Source organism: Oncorhynchus masou, chromosome 23 (assembly GCF_036934945.1).
Source record: "Oncorhynchus masou masou isolate Uvic2021 chromosome 23, UVic_Omas_1.1, whole genome shotgun sequence".
Taxonomy (NCBI): Eukaryota; Metazoa; Chordata; class Actinopteri; order Salmoniformes; family Salmonidae; genus Oncorhynchus; species Oncorhynchus masou.
The window spans coordinates 44,047,700-44,069,955 of NC_088234.1; the positions used below are offsets into that span (position 1 = coordinate 44,047,700).

The following is a 22,256-nucleotide window of genomic DNA, read 5'->3' on the forward strand; positions in this document are numbered from 1 at the left end:
GCCAAGCGTCACGTCTGGGGGAAACCTGGCACCATCCCTACGGTGAAGCATGGTGAGACAACAACCCTAAGCACACAGCCAAGACAATGCAGGAGTAGCTTCGGGACAAGTCTCTGAATGCCCAGCCAGAGCCCGGATTTGAACCCGTTCAAACATCTCTGGAGAGACCTGAAAATAGCTGTGCAGCAACACTCACCATCAAACCTGACAGAGATTGAGAGGATCTGCAGAGAAGAATACAGATGTTCCATGTCATACACAAGAAGACTCATGGCTGTAACCTCAGCTTCAACAAAGTACTGAGTAAAGGGTCTGAATACTTAAGTAAAATGCTATATTTCGGTTCAATTTTTTAAATAAATGCCCAAAACCTGTTTTTGCTTTGTCATTATGGGATATTGTTTGTAGATCGATGAGTGGGGAAAAAAACAATTTAATACATTTTAGAATAAGGCTATAATGTAGCAAAATGCTGAAAAAGTCAAAGGGTCTGAATATTTTTCTGAATGCATTGTATGTTTGTGTGTGTGCAAGTGTGTGTACATACATATGTATGTGCGTGCTAGCATGTGTGTGTCTGTGTGCACATGTCACATGAAAAAGGTCTTATCTAGAAATATGAAGAGCAAACCAATCCAATGATCAATCCGCCAAGAAAGTGCTGCAGACTTATCTGTTACCGAAGATACTGAGACACTGGGTTTAGATTTATTTGCATGGACTTTTCATTTCATTCCAGTTTTTTCAACAAGACTGGTCAATCGAAACAATCAAACTTTGACTGTCAAAGAGGGGCTACTGGGACAGCAGCCCTGTCTTTTATAGATACCTTGACCTTTAAACCTAGTCCGGTTACAAAGAGACAGTTCATATTGAAGTCATCCACTGGGAAATAAGGTCAGCAGCTCACTAATGAACTCATGTAGCATACCAACATCAAACTTACACCAGTAGCCTAGCTTAGGCCTACTAGTCATGCTCTGTAAAATGAAGCAAGGTTTTATATACATATATACATATATAGCAAATTAATATATGCATTATATGTGTATTCATTAGACTACATAAAAACAATGCAGATAGTCTCATTTGGAATATGACTAAATATTGTTACTTATCTTCTCTGATTGGTTCATAACACCTACTATGCTACATGTTTTGAACAGCAAGTATGAGGTAATTGTTTGATCACGTGAAAGCTGCAGCAACTGGCTGGGTTCCTTTTGCATAGGCTGGTGCCCCGGGTGGACGGAGTTTACACATACCATTCCATTGGTTTTGATAAAAATCTCCATTCACCCGGGGCACCGGGCCATCCAAAACGAACAGGCCCCTTGTCAAACGATATGGTAGCGCTACAGCGGAGGTTGAAAGCTCCAGCTTCGTAGCTCAGGGGAGCCACGCCCCTTGATGCTGATTGTACAGTTGTACAATCTGGCTAGGGACTATCAACAAAGTGGATATGACGTATAGGGATGTTGTGTGGGAGAATGTATGCATTTGTGCACATGTGGCATATGCTATCAAATGGAAGTAGGGTAGGAGAGAGAAGTCCAGGACATCATATGTTTTCTGGGACAAACATGTGTAACAATACAGCTGTTCCCACCACTATCAAACAGATGTGTGCGTGTGTGTGCATATTTGCGCTTGCGTGCAAGTGTGTTTGTTTGCTTGTTCTTCCTCCTTGAAGATAATGGGTCTGGGTGCGCTAATTCAAAGAGACAACCCACACCTGTCCAAGTGCAACACAGAGGCCAAGTCTTCTCTTCCTGTATACTGTATTTGCACAGCATCTACTCCCTGTGGTGTCTCCATCTGCAAGATGATCACGCTACTCTCTCCACTCCCTCTTCATGTCATCATGACATTATTGTCATACTTTTGTTTTGGCTAATGATTCTGGGCAATTATGCCATCATTTGGGATTCATTAGGACTAAAACCCTAGAGAAAGTATCTGGATTTAACACCATTATACTTAGGGTATAGGCTATGACTAAAATGTTGTGTTTGAAGATGCAAATCAAGTGTAATAACGATGAAACAAATGCTATTTGGAGACACTTCAACAATATAGCAAAGAAGTTAGCCTAATATCAATAAACTATCCACAATCTATGGATTTTTACCAAAACCCATTGGTCTCAGATATAGCCCCGCCTCTACAACAAGCGAACTCACCTTTTCTATAGTGCCAATGCAAACTAGGCGAGAGACCGAGAGTCAAGGGGCGAACTGGGGAACAGGCTAAGCAGCGGGCTTCCAAGCGCGTCTCGCAAATACATCAACGATAGGGCGGGGGACTGGGGACTAGGGCGAACCCGTTTCGACTGCTGAGACTTTCTAGACTTTGCTGAACCATTAAAATAGCCACTCTGCACAGTGCCTGTGCTTTCTGTGTATGCAGTGTGGAAATAAAAATCATTTAAGGCTACATTTGCGAACTGGACAGGAGGAAGGAGAAATGGAGTTTCCATTGGTTTCGGTGAGTCGCGCATTTGGTCTCTGGTAATGCCAGTGGTGTGGGGATCTCCGTGCAGCTCAGGAAAACAGGGCGTCGGAGGATGGTGGTAATGATAGGATCATCATGGCAAACGGAACTGGTACTCTTATGTTGAAATGCGTTGTGGTTGGAGACGGTGCTGTGGGCAAAACGTGTCTGTTGATGAGCTATGCCAACGACGCCTTTCCAGAGGAGTATGTGCCCACTGTGTTTGACCATTATGCAGGTAAAATGATTTTGGAACATGTCATGATCTTACATGAACATTTAGGCTGTGTGTGTGAGAGAGAGACAGGGAGAGATCTTGAATTTAATAATTTCCAGTTACCTGATCCTTCCTAATAAAATCTGACACTGGTAATCTAGTTACTGTTGCATGAGTTTAATCTCTATGCCAATTTGTTTGAATAGTCCCTACATTCCAATGTTCAGGGGAAAGTGAAGCGTGTGTTTGAATGTAGTGCAATGCTTACCTTTTCTACGTTCTTTGTCTCAGATTGCATAGGAATACATATGTTTCTATAAGCAAAACCACTTGGGATAAGAGATCCCTCTGTCTCTTTCTAAACAAGCCTTTTTCGTTGCTTTGCAGTGAGTGTCAATGTTGGCGGAAAGCAGTACCTATTGGGACTGTATGACACAGCTGGTCAGGTACAGTGAGTTTATTTTTACTCTGGCTGGTTGCCAAGCATGCCACGTCCAAGGACACAACCTCTCCCGATGTGACCCCCCCCCCCTTCTCCCGATGTGCACCCCCCCTTCTCCCGATGTGCACCCCCCCACCCCCACACACTGTTAACCAATGGTGCTCTAGACACACCCACAAGCTTGAAATTCTGATCACTCTAAACTGCAACAGGTGACGGTTTTCTCCACATTGCTCTAGTTTCCAGTCAGTCTTGTGTGTGATAGACCGTGGTTGTAGGCCTCGTTAAGCATTTCAATAGGTCTATTATGTAGAGAACAGGGGTCCTATGTCCAGTAGGGAGGTTGTCACTGTCTTGTTTATGGGTTGGTTCTTTACAATGTAGCATTCAAATCTGCAAGTGTATCACTCAACTCTCACTGTACACAGCAGCACGCAGTCAAATGTGCACAGCCATAACATTTTCACTCCCTGTCAGCAAGCTCTCGTGTAAACACACACTCACGTTCTCCTCTAAGACCTTTAGCTCTGTTTTTCCAAGCTGGGTCTGAAAGTTAAGGCATGTCACATGCAGCGGCGAATTGCTAACACTCTTCCCCCGAACCCAATTTTTTTGAACTGTGTAAAGTCCAAATAGGTCCTGAACTGAAACATTATTTGTCTGGTAAATAGGTTTTGAGGTTGAGAAATAATACTATAAGGCCCATTTGTTTGTTCATTAATCAAATATAAGTACATGAATAGTTTAGCTATTGTCTCCGACCAGCCCAAATAATTATTCCCACTCGAATCCTTGGCTACCATAACTAATTCTTTAGAGAAACTATATGATCTTAAAACTACATTTCAGTAGTGTTTCACACAGCTTTTCGTTGCTCTTTGGTGTTTGATTGCAATTCCATATCTGGAGCCTTTTTTGTTTTCTAATTCAGACCGTCTGTGAAATTGAGAAGTTTCCCAGATGTCGACTGTGGGCGCAGAGGCCACAGAGAGTAGTTACTTCTCTTCAAACACAGCCCCTCCACTCCTCCAGCTCGGCTGATCTCTTTATGCTTTTGAGCACAAGGCCAGCTGGTAATGTTTATAACTTCAGCATCTGATCAAAGAAGGGAGTGCTAGAGGGAGGGAATAGAGACCGAGGGGCTGGCTGAGACAGGGGAAAAAACAGAGTGAGTGGGGAGCGAAAAACTGCAAATCTGCTCTGGAACCCTGTAATACAGCCCTATAGGAGACTCGGGCCGGGGGTGTGGAAGAATGCAATGCTAAATACTATACCCCCTCTCTGTTGAGGAACCTCATCCAACCCAGCCACCCACCCGCTAATTCACACACTCCTGCTACAGTCCCCACCTTCTGCTCTGCATCGGACATGTTTTATTGGCTCCAAAGACCTTTTAATACTTATGACCCTGGCAGAGCTGAAGCTCCTGGAATCGTCAGCTGTTTCATAGGGGAAGATGATTAACCATTTGCTCAAAGAGAAGAGAAATGAGTCTCTCATTTCGTCTGTGTAACACTTCTTCCACCACCCGTGTGTTTCATACATCTATACGTAACATGTTCAGTCACATTTCTTAGCTCTTGAACAATGTGGGCCAGGAACAGAATGGAATATACTTTATTGATTTGTTCATTCATCCTCTCTCTGGCTGATGCACTAATCATAGAAAGCTAGCATTGCTGCTGTGGATAGGAGGGGGAAGCAGGAAGTGGATGTTAAGTGCTGTTGTACCCATGGCAACACTGGGCTCTCTACTCACTCTTCACTCGTTCCCTTTTTCTGCTGCTCAGTTTCTCATTTGCTCACTCCCTCCTGCACTCCTCACACTCAGTTGCACATGTCTCTGTCACTGTTCTGTGATGCCCCCACCCCCACCCCCCCTTTTGTTTTGTATAGTGCCTCATTAGGTTTTGTGCCCTCCCTGAGATGTGACCCCTAGACATCCCAGCAGGGGGTAGAGTAAAGTGGGCTCTGCTCTGCTGCTGCCACGGGGCCTTGTTCCTCTCCACTCAGCTGAACACCAATGGCAGCACATTTGAACACGACAGCTAGATGGAGGTTGCTGATGGATGTTTTAAACTGTTTCACCATTGACCACCATAGGTCTAAAGCTCCCTTATTTGGCATGTGATGTAATCACCTTGAATGGGATACCTCAGTCTGAACTATCACTTTAGTCCCCATGTTGGTAAATGCTCAGACAGTTTTGGGGATGAACTGTGAAGTACTGTAATATGTAATATGAAATGCAGTTACTAGCTGGCAATCAACTACCAGTAAGTTACTGTACAATTCACAGTAACCCTTTTACAGTGCAGTGTTCAGACAGTTTTGAGGATGGGCCATGAAGCGTAGTGCCTGCGCTTGTTATTCTCCTTGTGGCTATGTTGGAACAGGCGTCTCTGACACAGCCGCCAGACACGAGGAGGAGGGACTCGCTGATAACATAGACTGTCATGTCAGTGACTCGACACACTCACAGCTGAGATCACATACCCAGCCAAGTAGAAATGCCACAGAAAGCCTCGCCCTGATCGAAATGTAAGAACCCGTATGGGGAGAGCGGTTGGAATATGCCCTGCCATGAGTACCTTTATTAGTTTCTTAACCCTTAGCCTACAATTTCTGCTCCCCTATGGAAATCGAATTAACATAATAAAAAAATATCCAGAAAAATCTGTTGGTTTTAACTAGAGATCTGTTTGTTTGCATGGACTGCGTCTAGGGTTGCACATTTTGGGGAATATTCAGATATGGGAATTAACAGGTATATAGGAATTAACGGAAATATATGCAAATTTATATTAATACCATTTAAATGTAATATTTTTTTGCATGGGATATTATCATATCATATGGAGACTTTTCCTTTTTTCCTTATTTTAAGTAGACATAATTGCAAATTATTACATCCTTCCAATAGAAAAATAATAAAATAATTTGTTACGAATTGAACTTTAATTAAATGAGTTGACTCTTCACATGGGATGATTTCACTGAACAAAAGGGAATATTGAATGATCCCCAATGATCCATCGCATCTCCCAAAAACATTTTCAACATAAATCTGTAAAATGATAACCTAGAAACTAAAGCTTTGGTTGTCTTCCTCTCAGGCATCCATGTAATCTCCCTGGACCTCCTCAATGTCCACCTCTTGAACATCAGACTCTGAGGCCTCATCTTCACTGTCACTTTCCAACCTTGTTGAGGATGGCTCGTTGTCAGGCTCAAAAAGCCTCAAATTTCCCAGATGACCACCCATTTTTCAACCCTTGTATGTTGAAGGCAACAGGGGAAAGTGCCTCAGATCCACATAGTCCCTTGCACCATGTGGCTGATGAGATATGTTGGCACGTCTGCCATATTGTATCTCTATCCCAAAGCCTTTGCTTGGAAGTGTACTTCGCCAGACTGCCAAGAACCTTGCCCTCATCCAGGCCAAGGTGGTGAGACACGGTAGTGATGACACCATAGGCCTTGTTCATCTCGGCACCAGACAGGATGCTCTTGCCAGCATACTTGGGGTCCAACATGTATGGTGGGGTGTGTATGGGCTTCAGACAGAAGTCTTCATGCTTTTTGATGTATTTCAGAACTGCAGTTTCCTCTGCTTGGAGCAACAATGAAGTGGGCAGGGCAGTACGGATTTATTCTCTTACATCTGCAAGCAGAGTCTGAACATCAGACAGGATGGCATTGTCTCACTCAATCTGTGCAATGGCTACTGCTATAGGTTTCAGGCTCCTTACCACTCTCTCCCAAAATAAGTTATCCAGGTGGATCCTCTTGATGGGGCTGTCCATATCGGCAGACTGTGATATGGCCATTTCTTGGCGAAACATGATAACACCACCCCAATGGGTGTGGCTGGGCAGCTTCGATGGGGTGCTCCTATTCTTCTCACTGTGCTTGGAGAGGTAGATTGCTGCTATAACTTGATGACCCTTCACATACCTAACCATGGCTCTCTTGTAGAGTGTATCCATTGTTGTTAGAGCCATGTGATGTCCTTGAGGAGCAGATTCAATGCATGAGCAGCACTGCCAATGGGTGTGATGTGAGTGTAGGACTCTTCCACTTTAGACCAAGTAGCCTTCATGTTCTCAGCATTGTCTGTCACCGGTGCAAATACCTTCTGTGGTCCAAGGTCATTGATGACTGCCTTCAGCTCATCTGCAATGTAGAGGCCGGTGTGTCTGTTGTCCCTTGTGTCTGTGCTCTTGTAGAATACTGGTTGAGGGGTGGAGATGATGTAGTTAATTATTCCTTGCCCACAAACAATCGACCACCCATCAGAGATGACTACAATACAGTCTACTTTCTCTATGATTTGCTTGACCTTCACTTGAACTTTGTTGAACTCTGCACCCAGCAAATGAGTAGGTAAAGCATGTCTGGTTGGTGGGGTGCATGCTGGGCAAAGCACATTCAGAAATCCCTTCCAATACACATTGCCTGTGTGCATCAGAGGTGAACCAGTTGCATACACAGCTTGAGCAAAGACATTCATCAGCATTTCTCTGACTACATTCCTCCATTGAGTCAAAAAAAAACTTTGATTCCAGGAGGACCATGAGCTGTTGCTATCCATAAGGTGTCTGATTTACTTTTGTCAGAGGTTGCTTGTTGTGAGTGCTGAGGGAACTTTATGCACTTGGCCAGATGATTCTGCATCTTTGTTGCATTCTTCACTTATGATTTGGCACAATATTTGCCAAATATATGTACACAGCTTTTCGTTCTTCATTAGCTGCAGTGAAATGTCTCCACATATCAGATAGTGCCCTTGGCATTTCCTGTAAAGTTTAGAATAAAAATTTGTTTTAAAAATTATTACAATTCCATGTACAGATAAACAGTTAGATTAAACAACTCCTTTGAGAGAAATGTTTTAAAATGAAACATGTATGGAAACAGGTGAATTAACACTCCTCGGTTATCAGGCTCAAGCAAGCTAAAACTCACATGGTATCAACAACTAAGTTGCAGGAATTGTTAACAAGTTAGAAATTATTTAAACACACTTTGCTGTAGGCTACTATTTACTAATTAACAAAAAATCATGTATGTCATAAAATATATTCACCCCAGTCCTTGGCTCAGACAGTGTAGTAGTGTGGGCTCAATAGCATCTCATTAGTGTGCAAGATCTTGAGAATCAGCTGTACATGTGATGGAAGAATGCAGTGTGAATGCAAAGGGTTGCAATTCCATTGAATTGGGGATAGTTTAACCAAAATATGCCACAAGACCTAGAATTGCTTCATGTGTATCCCTCAAAAAAAGGTTCACTGTTATAAGCTAAGTTTTTATTTTTTATTTTATTTTTTATGAATTTAAGAAAAATTTCTCAAATTCCAGGGCTTACTTTCCTGAAAAATTCCAGAAATTTACTGGAAAGTGTCCGACCCTTTGCAACCCGAACTGCATCTCAATCCACCGCATCCTTCCGCATATGCGGTGAAAGGTGGCAGAGCAAGAGCTGTGCTTATCAGATCATGAGACATCCCAAAGAATCAGCCTCCTCAAGAAAACATCTGTAGCATCCAAACGTTTTGGCCTACAAACTGTTGTGACCCCTCAATTGAAAGACGAGATACCATCACAAACATGATGTTCTCCATGTTTCTCTAGGATACTCACAAGAATCATCTGAAGGTCCCTGGTACCAGTTTTATAAAATCAAATGGAGATAGTTTCGTGCCTAAAATAAGGGGATAAATACATGATCTTTCTTTCGTCTCTCAGATATAGGACACTTCAAACAAATGTCATTATGATTTCCCTGTTCCATGTAGTGAATATTTTGTTCAATACATTTATATTGGCTAATAGCAGTAATGCCATTCTGTGTTTCATCCAACAATTTGTTTACATTTTATACCTTAAAGGGTCTTAATTCAAAATCAAATAGCTAAACAATCATTGGTTTAACCACCTTAAAACACCCCCCCCTCCCCAGGCATAGACAGAGCTTAGACTCTTTACTAGAAAACCTCTTCTGTCTACCCCTTTGGTGGCCCCCTTTGTATTTTTATGCTTCCTTCTCCCTCCTTCATACTATTTACTGTACATTGTGGAAACATTTATGAAATGCGATGGGGATAAAAGAATGGAGGAACTAGAGATCGCTCCCCCTTCAGAAGACAAGCATGTATGGTCAATTCTTCATGGGTACCTAGCTACCAACTTCTTCGTTGCTAGCTGGCTGGCTAGCTGGGTGGCTAGCTGGCTGGCTAGCTGGGTGGCTAGCTGGCCGGCTAGCTGGTTGGCTAACCAACAGTAGTAGTTAGCCAGTTCACTCATTTGACTTACTAAGGGCTTGCAATCTACACACTGTGGGTATTGATGCAGGTAAACATACCAAAATGTACACCGAATGTAATTAACGTTTTCAAGATACAATATTGTAGTCAGGCAACATATGAGATGTGATTTTAATATTTTCTCTTGCTTCAGCTCAAATATTGGAGGGTCTATCATGGTCCACACAGACCAACACAGTTGTGAAGAGGGCACAACAAAGTGTTTTCCCTCTCAGGAGTCTGAAACGATTTGGCACTGGACTCCGGATCCTCAAAGTTCTACAGCTCCACCATTTAAGAGCAACTTGACTGGCTGCATCATATCTTGGTATGGCAACTGCTTAGCATCCAACCGCAAGGTGATACATGGGGTACTGCGTAGAAGTGGAAGAAGTTTGGAACCACCAAGACCCTTCCTAGTGCTGGCAGCCTGGCCAAACTGACCAATCGGTGGAGAAGGGCCTTGGTCAGGGAGGTGACCAAGAACCCTATGGTCACTCTGACTGAGCTCCAGAGTTCCTCTGTGGAGATGTGAGAACCTTCCAAAAGGACAACCATCTCTGCAGCACTCCAGTAATCAGGCCTTTATGGTAGAGTGTCCAGACGGAAGCCACTCCTCAGTAAGGCACATGCCAGCCTGCTTGGTAGTTGCCCAAAGGGCACTCAGACCATGAGAAACAAACAAGATTCTCTGGTCTGATGAAACCAAGATTGAATTCTTTGACCTGAATGCTAAGCGTCACGCCTGGAGGAAACCTGGCACCATCGCTACGGTGAAGCGTGGTGATTGCAGCATCATACAGGATTCGAGGGAAAGCTAAACGGGGCAAGTACAAAGAGCTCCTTGATGAAAACATGCTCCAGAGCTCTCCGGACCTCAGATTGGGGTGAAGGTTCACCTTCCAACAGGATAACAACCTTAAGCACACAGCCAAAACAACGCAGGAGTGGCTTCGGGACAGGTCTCTGAATGTTCTTGAGTGGCCCAACCAGAACCCCGGACTTGAACCAGATCGAACATCTCTGGAGAGACCTGAAAATAGCTGTGCAGCGACGCTCCCCATCCAACCTGACAGAGCTTGAGGATCTGCAGAGAAGAATGGGAGAAACTCCGCAAATACAGGTGTGCCAAGCTTGTAGCGTCATACCCAAGAAGACCCGAGGCTGTAATCGCTGCCAAAGGTGCTTCAACAAAATACTGAGTAAAGGGCCTGAACACTTATGTAAATATCAATTTTTTTTCAATTCAAAATGTGTAAAAATGTCAACCTGTTTTTGCTTTGTCATTATGGGACATTGTGTGTAGATTGAGGGGGGTGGCTGTAACGTAACAAAATGTGGAAAAGGTCAAGGGGTCTGAATACTTTGAGTTTCATTTCTCATTGTGTATTTATTATTACATGTTAATAGTTTTCTTTCTCTTTTCTTTCTCTCTGCATTGTTGGGAGGGGCCTCTAAGTAAGCATTTCACTGTTAGTCTACACCTGTTGTTTACGAAGCATGTGACAAATGCAATTTGATTTTTACATGCGTTTGAAATGGACGAGAAAGCAGAAGTATCAGCATATTTTCTGTAAGACATCAGCTAAGCTTCATGAAGGCTTTTTCTATTTCCATCAGTTCTTGAAACCACTGCTCTCACAACATTTTATTTATTTAACTAGGCAAATCATTTAAGAACAAATTCTTATTGACAATCACAACCCACTGTTCCATGGTAGGCCAACTGCCTTGTTCAGGGGCAGAACGACAGATTTTATCTTGTCAGCTCGGGGATTCGATCCAGCAACCTTTCGGTTACTCTAACCACTAAGTTACTTACCGCCCCCAAGTGGTAGTAACAGATGCTATCATGGCATCGCCACTAGGTCGCCCAAGACTTCTTAATTATCCAGTGCACAGAATTGAATTCACTTAGATTTTTCTGTTTTTTACCTGATCAATGTTAAGTTAGTTTGTTGAGCTAGTCAGACAGTCATATTAACGATGATTTACTTCCTCCAAGCTTGCCACCTTGTCCATCACCAGTCTTCATGTGTGCACTCTGCATGTATAAACTCGGGTCATTCAGAGTGTGCCGGTGATGTAGAAGGACATCCTTTCAGAATTGGGTATCAGGGAGCAATGAGGAAATGCTTGATCTCATTTACACAGACCGGACCATGTTGTATATGTGAATTAGCTATTGCCGCCACACAATAAACTGAGGCCTATCGGAGATGGCAAGTTTGTCTGATGCCTTCCGCACTGCTTCCTGTAAAGTACTGCTAATGGGAAATAATGCCCAATAGCCACAGTCAGAGAGAGACGGATAGAAAAGCTGCTATCTGATGAAGGTCATCTGTAGAAATCGGCACATCCCTCCATTTCAAAACTAAATTCTAACGGCTAAATGTTTCACTCCCTTCATATAAAAGTGTTCATTGTTCTCATAAAACTGCCTGGCAGCTTGGCAGTGTGTTGTGCATGGTGAAGTCTGGTAGATAAGCACAGAATAAGTTTGCTCTCCTCTGCCTCAGCGAGGAGGAGTAAAAAGATAGCTGCATTTGGAGCTCATTTTTCATACGGTTGAATAATTAATGAGTATTAACTCTGAGGATGTGGTAGTCTTTTGGTGGATATTATGTAAGGAAGGCTGTTGCTCTCTTTCTCCCCAGTGTCTTTGTTCCCCTCCCCTAACTTCTCCCTCTCCTGTGTCTCTCATTACCCACCCTTACATTTCTCCAGGAGGATTATGACCGCTTGAGGCCTTTGTCGTACCCCATGACCGATGTCTTCCTCATCTGCTTTTCTGTGGTCAACCCGGCTAGTTTCCAGAATGTGAGGGAGGAGTGGGTCACCGAGCTGCAGGAGTATGCCCCAAGTGTCCCCTACCTCCTCATAGGCACTCAGGTGAGCCACCCCACCCATAGCTTATCTCTATACTCTTATCTCTATACTCTAATCTCTGGCCATTTCACATGCTGAGTTTCACAGAGTGTATTGTATTCACCTGGCATGTGCTATCCTCATCCACCCTACTCATTCTCACGCCCTACTTCCCATTGACAGGGGAGGTGGGTTATAAAACTGAGCCTCCACTTAAATGTACTATACAGTGGTTTATTTAATTCTTAAGACCATTCACGAACATGCATAAAGAAATATAGGTGTATAGTTCCAAATCATTAAAAAGTAGATGGAACTTAATAGTAAGAGTAAATTTAACTAACTTTCAAATACTTTCCAAAAGATCAAACCACACTTATGGGTGTCCCTCCGCCAGCAATTCCCTGGCCACCAGAAATATAAAATGTCCGTATTGGTGGTGGTGAGTTTAGTGGAGTGGGCCTGTGATTTATCGTTCTTTCAGCTGATATTTACTTCTCTTGTCAGTCCCACCGTAACTCACCTTCTCACACTGCATACTGATGTGGGCCCAATCAATTCACATACTGATGTGGACCCAATCAATTCACATACTGATGTGGACCCAATCCATTCACAGATGACCAGAGCCACAAATCAAACACTACCACAGAAGTGTTAATGAATGTTTGTCTCAATAAAGAGTTTGTTACAACGTATCAGTTGGGCATGTGTGGTAAAGTAGTGTCCCCCCCCCCTTAATCATATAACAATTAACTTTTACCAGTTGAATTTAGACAAGACTTTTGTATAACCATTTTTCTGAAATAATTTATTAAAATGTGCAAATGAGGCAATATTTCATTAAATGCGTTTTAATCACCATTTTTTATTTCAGCGGGCTCTCTCTTTGAAAGCAATTCTAAGACGATTCACAACGATATTGAGCTGGGTACTGATAGGGGAAACTTTGAGTTCAAGCTTTTATTTTAGGCTATTTACAGAAAAATAAGCCCTAGATGCTTTGCTAGCAATAGACAAGAAATCTACAGGGGCCGGCCAATTGGATCCTGGTCTGCTTAAGTGTGCATTGCCCATCGTTGTTGGCTCAATAACCCAAATGTTTTAGTTTTATTTAACATTGTTATCTGGAAATATTCCAAAAATATGGAAATCCGCTCTTGTGCTGCCACTCCATAAGGGTGGAGAAAGTAGAGATCTTAACAATTATCGCCCCATTTTAAGGCTTTCGCATCTAGCTAAGATTCTTGAATCCTTGGTAAATGTACAACTTCGCACTTTTTATTTGAGAAATGTGTTTTTTGTAAATCAATAAGACAGATACCACTTTAGTTGTTGATGATCTTATCAAACAAAGCAGCACATTTCATATTAAATGCTTTTGATACTGTTGATCATGCTATTTTCTTGAATAAGTGGTCTGAGGCCTGAGCTATGATGCCTGTTCTTGGTTTCACGGTTATCTTAGTGACAGAACTCCGATTTGTAAAACTTGTGCTTAATATGAGCAAAACAAAATACATGTTTTTAAACTCTCGCACAAATGTTTCAGATGAACTACATGTTCACTCATTAGATGGTTCTCTAATCAAACGTGTCCCGCAAATAAATGCTTAGGCATTTGGATTGATGTGGATTTGACTTTTTAAAAACATATAGATGAGCTGGTTAATTAAGAAGCTAAGATTTAAAGTTGTCTTTTTCTACAGAAACAGATCGTGCCTTTCTCTAAGCAGTAGGAATCAGATTATTCAGTCAACCTTTTCATATGTTCTTGATTATTTATCAAAGTGCAGCTGCTGCTACTCTTAAAAGTTTGGATGCCATCTACCATAGTGCCATTTGTTTTGTTACAGGTGACAGTTTTGATTCACGTCCCTGAATCCTGTATCAAAAGGTTGGCTGGACTTTGCTAAAAACCTGTAGATCTCTACATTACATCACTACATTTGGCCCTACTTCATAAACTTCCATCTTATCTAACTGTGCTAAGTGTGCTAAGTAAATCTAACTGTGCTAAGTATAGACAGCGGAGTTGCCTTACCTGTTCATAGGATTGGTTAACCCTTAAGGTTCGTAGGGTCTCCACTGAGCTAGGTAAATCAGATTTTTAGTTTCAATGTTTTCAAATTGATAAAAAATAAGAAACAGATGCCTTATTTACATAGGAATTCAGACCCTTTGCTATGAGACTCGTATTTGAGCTCAGGTGCATCCTGTTTACATTGATCATCCTTGATGTTTCTACAATTTGATTGGAGTCCACCTACGGTAAATTCAGATTGGACTTGATTTGGAAAGGCACACACCTGTCTATATAAGGTCCCACAGTTGACAGTGCATGTCCAAAAATAAAGCCATAAGGTCGAAGAAATTGTACGTAGAGCTCAGAGGCAGGATTGTGTCAAGGCATGGATCTGGGGAAGTGTGCCAAAAAATTCCTGCAGCATTGAAGGTCCACAAGAACACAGTGGCCTCCATTATTCTTTAATGGAAGAAGTTTGGAATCCCAAAACTCTTCCTAGAGCTGGCCGCCCGGACAAACTGAGCAATCGGGGGAGAAGGGCCTTGGTCAGGGAGGTGATCAAAAACTTGGTCACTCTGACAGAGCTCCAGAGTTCCTCTGTGGTGATTGGAGAACTTTTCAAAAGTACAACTCTCTGCAGCACTCCACCAATCAGGCCTTTATGGTAGAGTGGCCAGACGGAAACCACTCCTCAGTAAAAGGCACATGACAGCCAAAAAACACTCTTTCTACAGTGAAGAGGCAACTCCGTGATGCTGGCCTTCTAGGCAGAGTTGCAAAGAGAGCCATATCTCAGACTGGCCAATAAAAAAGAAAAGATTAAGATGGGCAAAAGAACAGACACTGGACAGAGGGAACTCTGCCTAGAAGGCCAGCATCCTGGAGTCGCCACTACATTGTTGACGTTGAGACTGGTGTTTTACGGTTACTATTTAATGAAGCTGCCAGTTGAGGACTTGTGAGGCGTCTGTTTCTCAAACGAGTCACTCTGATGTACTTGTCCTCTTGCTCAGTTGTGCACCGGGGCTCCCACTCTTTCTATTCTGGTGAGAGCCAGTTTGCGATGTTCTGTGAAGGGAGTAGTACACAGCATTGTATGAGATCTTCAGTTTCTTGGCAATTTCTCGCATGGAATAGCCTTCATTTCTCAGAACAAGAATAGACTGACTGGTTTCAGACGAAAGTTCTTTGTTTCTGGCCATTTTGAGCCTGTAGTCAAACCCACAAATGCTGATGCTCCAGATACTCAACTAGTCTAAAGAAGGCCAGTTTTATTGCTTCTTTAAATGAGGACAACAGTTTTCAGCTGTGTTAACATAACTGCAAAAGGGTTTTCTAATGATCAATTAGCCTTTTAAAATAATAAACTTGGATTAGCTAACAATGTGCCTTTGGGACACCGGAGTGATGGTTGCTGATAATGGATCTCTGTACGGCCATGTAGATATACCATCAAAAATCTACTGTTCTCAGCTATGATTGTTAATGTTGTAAATGACTATGTCTACACTCTATTTCTGACCAATTTGATATTTTAAAATGGGCAAAAAAATGGCTTTTCTTTCCCAAGCAAGGAAATTTCTAAGTGACCCAAAACTTTTGAACGGTAGTATATTATTTACAACATAACAAAAAATGATCTCTTGGCAAGTCTGGAGAATATATCTAAAGATAACCACACAAGTTGCTGAATGCAGATGCTTCTGAAGCTAAGAAATTAGTTGGCATGTCGGAAAAGTCTGACTTTCGGGAAATGGGAGTTAAGGACAAGTACCCTGAATTCAGACTACCAAATATCATCTCTTGAAAGTAAGTTACCAAATATAGTCCAGTTTGTAACATTCTCTATGAAATGGGCTTTTTAAAATCTGTAATTTAATATAGTGAGCTTTGAAATTGTTGATGAATGTCCATTTTAAAGTGGTTAAAATGTAGTGGAAAGTGGTATGACAACCTAAAGAAATACATATTTTAAAAAACTTGATAAATGTATATGTTTACTTTTTTTAAATACTTATATTAATGGACCAAAATAACAACAAATCAAAACATTAAAAAAGGCAGCCTGTAGTGCCTGGCCTCATATTGGGTGTTAGTAAGAGAGGAACAGCGTGACTGAGCATGCATTGTGTGTGTGTTCTGCACTCAAAAGAAAATGAAGGGACGAATGCCTCATGGTTGAAGTTGAATACATATGAAGGAATAATATAATAGAGAACCAGCAGGGTAGCCTAGTGGTTAGAGTGTAGGGGCGGCAGGTAGCCTAGTGGTTAGAGCATTGGACTAGTAACTGAAAGGTTACAAGATCGAATCCCCGAGCTGACAAGGTAAAACATGTCATTCTGCCTCTGAACAAGGCTGTCACCGAAAATAAGAATTTGTTCTAAACTGACTAGCCTAGTTAAATAAAGATAATATGAAAACAAGGTTTGGATTGTGTTTGGAAATAATGCAAAGGACTAATATGGCACATTTCTCAAGATTAACATTGTCTGTTTGAATACTACAGCAAAACTCCATAGAAGAATCATGAAACGGGAAGAGCACCTCTTTGGTAGTTGAAGTCAAATGTGGGGTGCTCTTTGAAAATGGGGAAGAAGATCCATTTGGTCTCCCATCCAGTCCTGCTCTGCTTAGCTTTGATATTTGCCACTGACTGTTACCACTCATGAGAGTGATTGAGAAATCTCCACTTAATAGATTCATTGTGGCTATCAAATTCATTCCAAAGGGTAGGTTTAAATTCAACTGAAAATAGACAATACAGGGTTTCAAGCTTTGGTTAATTTCAAATGGAATATAGAAGTTAATCCAAAATCCAATCAAACTGCATTTTAAGATTGTTCTGATTTAGTCCTATTTTTTTATTACTTACATTTTTGGTTGAACTGGAGATGTGAATTCAGGACATCAATTATTCATTTGTAGACCAACTGGAATTAAAGCCAGACTCTGTGGCACAAATGGAATCTCCTTTAAATGTTTGCTTGTGTTGTTGCCTTCTGTCTGTACTGGGTCTGAAGTTCAAATGTATGCAGATGATACAGTGATATATGTACATGCAAAGAGCAAACAACAAGCTGCACAAGAACTCACTACTGTAATGGTCCAGGTTACAAAGTGGCTCAGTGACTCGTGTTTGCATCTCAATGTGAAAAAAACTGTTTGCATGTTCTTCACAAAGAGGGCAACAGATGCTACTGAGCCAGATGTCTATGTGTCAGGGGAGAAGCTCCAGGTGGTATCCGATTTTAAGTACCTTGGCATCATACTTGATTCCAACCTCTCTTTTAAAAAGCATGTGAAAAAGGTAATTCAAATAACTAAATTCAACCTAGCTAATTTCCAATTTATACGAAATTGTTTGACTACAGAGGTAGCAAAACTGTACTTCAACTCTATGATACTCCCCCACTTAACATACTGCTTGACTAGTTGGGCCCAAGCTTGCTGTACAACATTAAAACCTATTCAGTCTGTCTACAAACAGGCTCTCAAAGTGCTTGATAGGAAGCCCAATAGCCATCATCATTGTCACATCCTTAGAAAGCATGAGCTCTTGAGTTGGGAAAATCTTGTGCAATACACCGACGCATGTCTTGTATTCAAGATCCTTAATGGCCTGGCTCCCCCTCCACTCAATATTTTTGTTAAACAGAAAACCCAGACATATGGCAGCAGATCCACAAGGTCTGCCATGAGAGGTGACTGTATAGTTCCCCTAAGGAAAAGCACCTTTAGTAAATCTGCATTCTCTGTGAGAGCTTCCCATGTCTGGAATACACTGCCATCAGACACACATAACTGCACCACATATCACACTTTCACAAAATGCTTGAAGACATGGCTAAAGGTCAATCAGATTTGTGAACATGGTCCCTAGCTGTGTGTTGCCGCTTTCCATGTTGTCTGTTGTCTATAGCTTGTGAGGTGTGGAAAAACTTTGTTGCTTTTATGAATTTTGTCTTGCTGCTTTTTGTTCTATGTTGCTCTGTCTGTATGCTACGTCTTGCTTGTCCTATGTTGCTCTGTCTGTATGACATGTCTTGCTTGTCCTATGTTGCTATGTCTTGCTTGTTCTTTGTTGCTATTGTCTATATTGTAATTGTTTTTAATAACCTGCCCAGGGACTGCGGTTGAAAATTAGCCGGCTGGCTAAAACCGGCACTTTTACTGAAACGTTGATCAATGTGCACTGTCCCTGTAAAAATAAAAAATAAATTCAAACTCAAACCAAACATTTTTGTAATCCAGTAAATAGCCTTCAATTTAAGGCTATTTTACAAACTAATGTAACAATATATATATTTTTAACTTGTTAAATGAGTAAAACACAATTGGACACATTGAGGTTACTGCAACAAAGATATTCTTAATCATAGAAAGTGTGCATGTTCAAGATAGCATGCAAAAGTAGCAGGTCTGTGGAGATCTTCACAATTGCGATTGAATAAATCTGCGAAGAATCTCGAATGGCATTGATCAGTTGCATGACATACTTGAATGATCTCAATTGCAGTCGAGGTCATTTGTTGTGCTCGATGGAGCACGGTGATAACGTTGTCGTGTAAATAAACTAAATATCTGACATTGTTCCCTTTTTGAACTTTTGGTTTTTAAATGGTTGAAAGTGCAGCAATAACAATTTGTGAGAGAATTAAAACCAAAAATATGACATTGAGAATTTGGTTGTGGTTAATGATGGTTGAAAAGATGGTCATAACACATTGTTAAATTCCCAAACTTTTGGCTGTCTTTTTGAGTGGGTGAAAATAGGTTGTATTCTCATTGATCAAACGTATTAACTAAATATTACCAAATGATTCGCGTTGAAATGATGTGGTGTGCCCAGTGGGTAGTTGAATGAACAAGTTGTTCACTCAAGTGAATAAGTTGCTCAAGATTGGCTGTGCTGATTGGAAATAATGTCTCTCCCTGTTTCAGATTGACCTGCGTGATGACCCCAAGACCATTGCCAAACTGAATGACATGAAGGAAAAACCCATCACCACAGAGCAGGGCCAGAAGCTAGCCAAGGAGGTATGTACCACTGTGGGGCCAGGAGGGAGGTTAGAAGGAATTTTTAGTGTGTAGGAGAGACAACTTTACACAGATGGTCTGTCCCTCATCAAACCAATTCTGTATTAAAATTATTATAAAGCTTGAATATATTCAGTTTTGGGCATTTGTTGATTGAGTCTCACACACAAGACTTCCTCCCCAAGCTAGTTTAATCCTATGTTGATAGTTGAGTGACAGCCTGTTCCTCTCCAGATTGGTGCGTGTGTCTACGTGGAATGCTCGGCTCTCACCCAGAAAGGACTGAAAACTGTGTTCGATGAGGCCATTATCGCTATCCTGAACCCCAAGAGGAAAAAGGGAATGTTGAAGAGAAGACTGGGGCCACGCTATATCAACTGCTGCCTCATCACGTGAGAGATGCAAACATCCAAAAACACCTGGGTCGTATTTATTAGGGCATGCAATGGAAAAAAATTTAAAACATGTGAAAACAAAAACAAGCATTTCTTATTGGACAAGATCAGGAAGCACCACCCTGTTTCAGGCTGTTTTCTTCCATTTGGTGCCTAATGAATACAAACCAGAATGAATGACGGAGACCGCGGAGAGGACATAAAAGGGGGGAGAGAGGCTGAAGGACCAGGACAAGGACCCTATTTTTAGTTCGGGGTTCTTGAGCGGTTTTGTCCCTCCTGCTGTCGACCAATGGAGTTAGGGGGCAGCTTTACTACCAAAGGAGCACAATACCCAAGTCAACAACGCCCTTCAGTAAGACTTTATTTGCCTTTATAAGTACTTTAAAAAAAACATGCTGTAAGCTGTCAGAAAACCCATAGGTATCACATGCCCATTTAACTCCTAATATGACATGTATTTTTAATAATATATGCTGTAGCAATTAACAAATGGGTTGACTGCATTTTTTGAAGGCGCTTTCCATCAAGCCTCCAAGCGCTTTACATTGTGTGTTTGAGTAACTCACCTCAGCCACAACCAATGAAATACTTTGTTTAAAAGAACAGGCTATTCCCCTCAACTATGGGGAGTTGTCTTTTTTTTCTACTCATCCCATATTTTATAACATTATCTGCTCTTCTTGCTCAGTTTGCGGTGCTTGCAGTATTATTACTAAACTTGGACTTGAATTAATCAGTAACCCAATGGTGGCCAAATAATTGAATGCACACAGCTGCATGGGATACAGACTCTTTGGGGAGAGAGGCACACAACATGAAGCACACTCCACATACCTATCCTTGTCCAATAAAGCACAGTTAAAAGTCGACCCGCAAACCCCTACCATTAGCATTATCGTGCTGACCTGAACATACTGTGTGTTGATGGCTGCAGAACCAGTCCATCCCAATTCAGTTCGGCTTGGCTCAGTAGTGTGAAAATTCTGTCATTGAAGCACAGAACATATCATGGTTACAACATCCACCCCCAAAACGCCAAGGGGGTGCATGCATGAGCACAATAAGCCTGCTCCAACCATATTCCAACCCCAGCCATATTCCAACCCCCTCTTCAGACACATATGCCTTCCCCAGCCGGAAGATATCTCTTCTTTTTTTTGTGTGCATTTTTCTATCCATTGGGAAGGTGCTTGCCGTCTGCCTGATCTTAGTTTTTTTTTTAGGACACAGTTGGACTTGTTGATTATTTTTTTTAGAAAGCTTTAATGTATATGGTGCTCCTCTCTTTCTCGTTCTCTGTCCCAGCCTGCTGTGCTCTGTAGTGTTTTCCCTAGAAGAGCGGAGTGGATTATTGAGTGTTGACATTCTCTATTTACCAGGAAGTTGTGGCACATGCTGCTACTGAGGTAAACTGAATGGATCTATAGCGGTGCAGAAACAAGTGCAGCTTCTGGTTAATCCTTTTCTCTACTCAATAAATGTGTTTTACTATCTAAAGACTTTCTTTGGGGTCTTCCTTGAGGATGTGTTACAGGACATTATGATGTTTGGTTATGTATAGATGTTGTTTTTATAAGTACAGTATTGGGCACACTTGATTTGGATCCGTTGCTAGCTAGGCCGTGGTGACCTCGTACAAGAAGGAGTGTCTTCGAAGTGTGTCACACATGTGATTCCTCCCGAAACCCAGAACAACAAAGACCATGATTCACACAATGTAATCCATAGAACAGTAATTTGAGGAAGGATTGTTGAAATGACATTTTGTATCTAGAAGCATAATTGAGAAATAATTGATCCAAGTTTAAGACTCCATGGTGTTTAATCTGTAGGTGCTACAAAGCAAACATTGGTGTCATGTGAAGCTTTACAGCTTGCTCAGTAATATGAGTAGTATTTTGTATTTTTTTTTTAAATTTGGCTAATTATTTCATATTTTCTAATGACATCTCTGCTACTTTTAACGTTAAGATCCAATTTGTAAGCATTTTCCAAGAGTGAATGTGAAAATGGTCACCCTCTGCTGGTAATTTACAGTATGTGCAATGTTACAAGTATTGTAAAAGGAGGGCTGTTACTTGTTACATTACCTACTATGCCAATTCATCTGTATAAAATGGGCCGTAACTTTTAAACTAGCAGAGTTCCCACCCTGGAACTTTGATATGCCGGTAGAGTATATTATGTTCAACAATTATTTATTTTTTAAATGTGCCTCATCAAATAGTTTTCTATATTCATGTTTATTTTTCAATATTCATAAATTATGTAAATGTTTTTTTTATTGACATCAAAAAAATACTCATTACAGAGCAAGGGGTGAAGCTTCAAATGACCCAAATGTTTGCTTTGTAGCATCTACATTTTCCAAGGTAATGTAATCGAACGACTGGATCGCATCTCTAGCAACTAAAATACGAGAAAGTATGAATTCGATTATATAACTGAAAATATGAACGGGGAA

General features: G+C 41.4%; 1 protein-coding gene across 1 annotated transcript; it reads left to right on the forward strand.

Moving 5' to 3' along the window:
* Window positions 1-2,179: 2,179 nt before the first annotated feature.
* On the forward strand, window positions 2,180-21,289 carry LOC135510880 (rho-related GTP-binding protein RhoQ-like). The gene is made up of 5 exons (XM_064932188.1): window positions 2,180-2,731; window positions 3,098-3,156; window positions 12,188-12,352; window positions 19,299-19,394; window positions 19,629-21,289. The coding sequence occupies exons 1-5, from the start codon at window positions 2,590-2,592 to the stop codon at window positions 19,788-19,790; spliced, it is 624 nt and encodes a 207-aa protein (XP_064788260.1). The 5' UTR covers window positions 2,180-2,589; the 3' UTR covers window positions 19,791-21,289.
* Window positions 21,290-22,256: the final 967 nt, after the last annotated feature.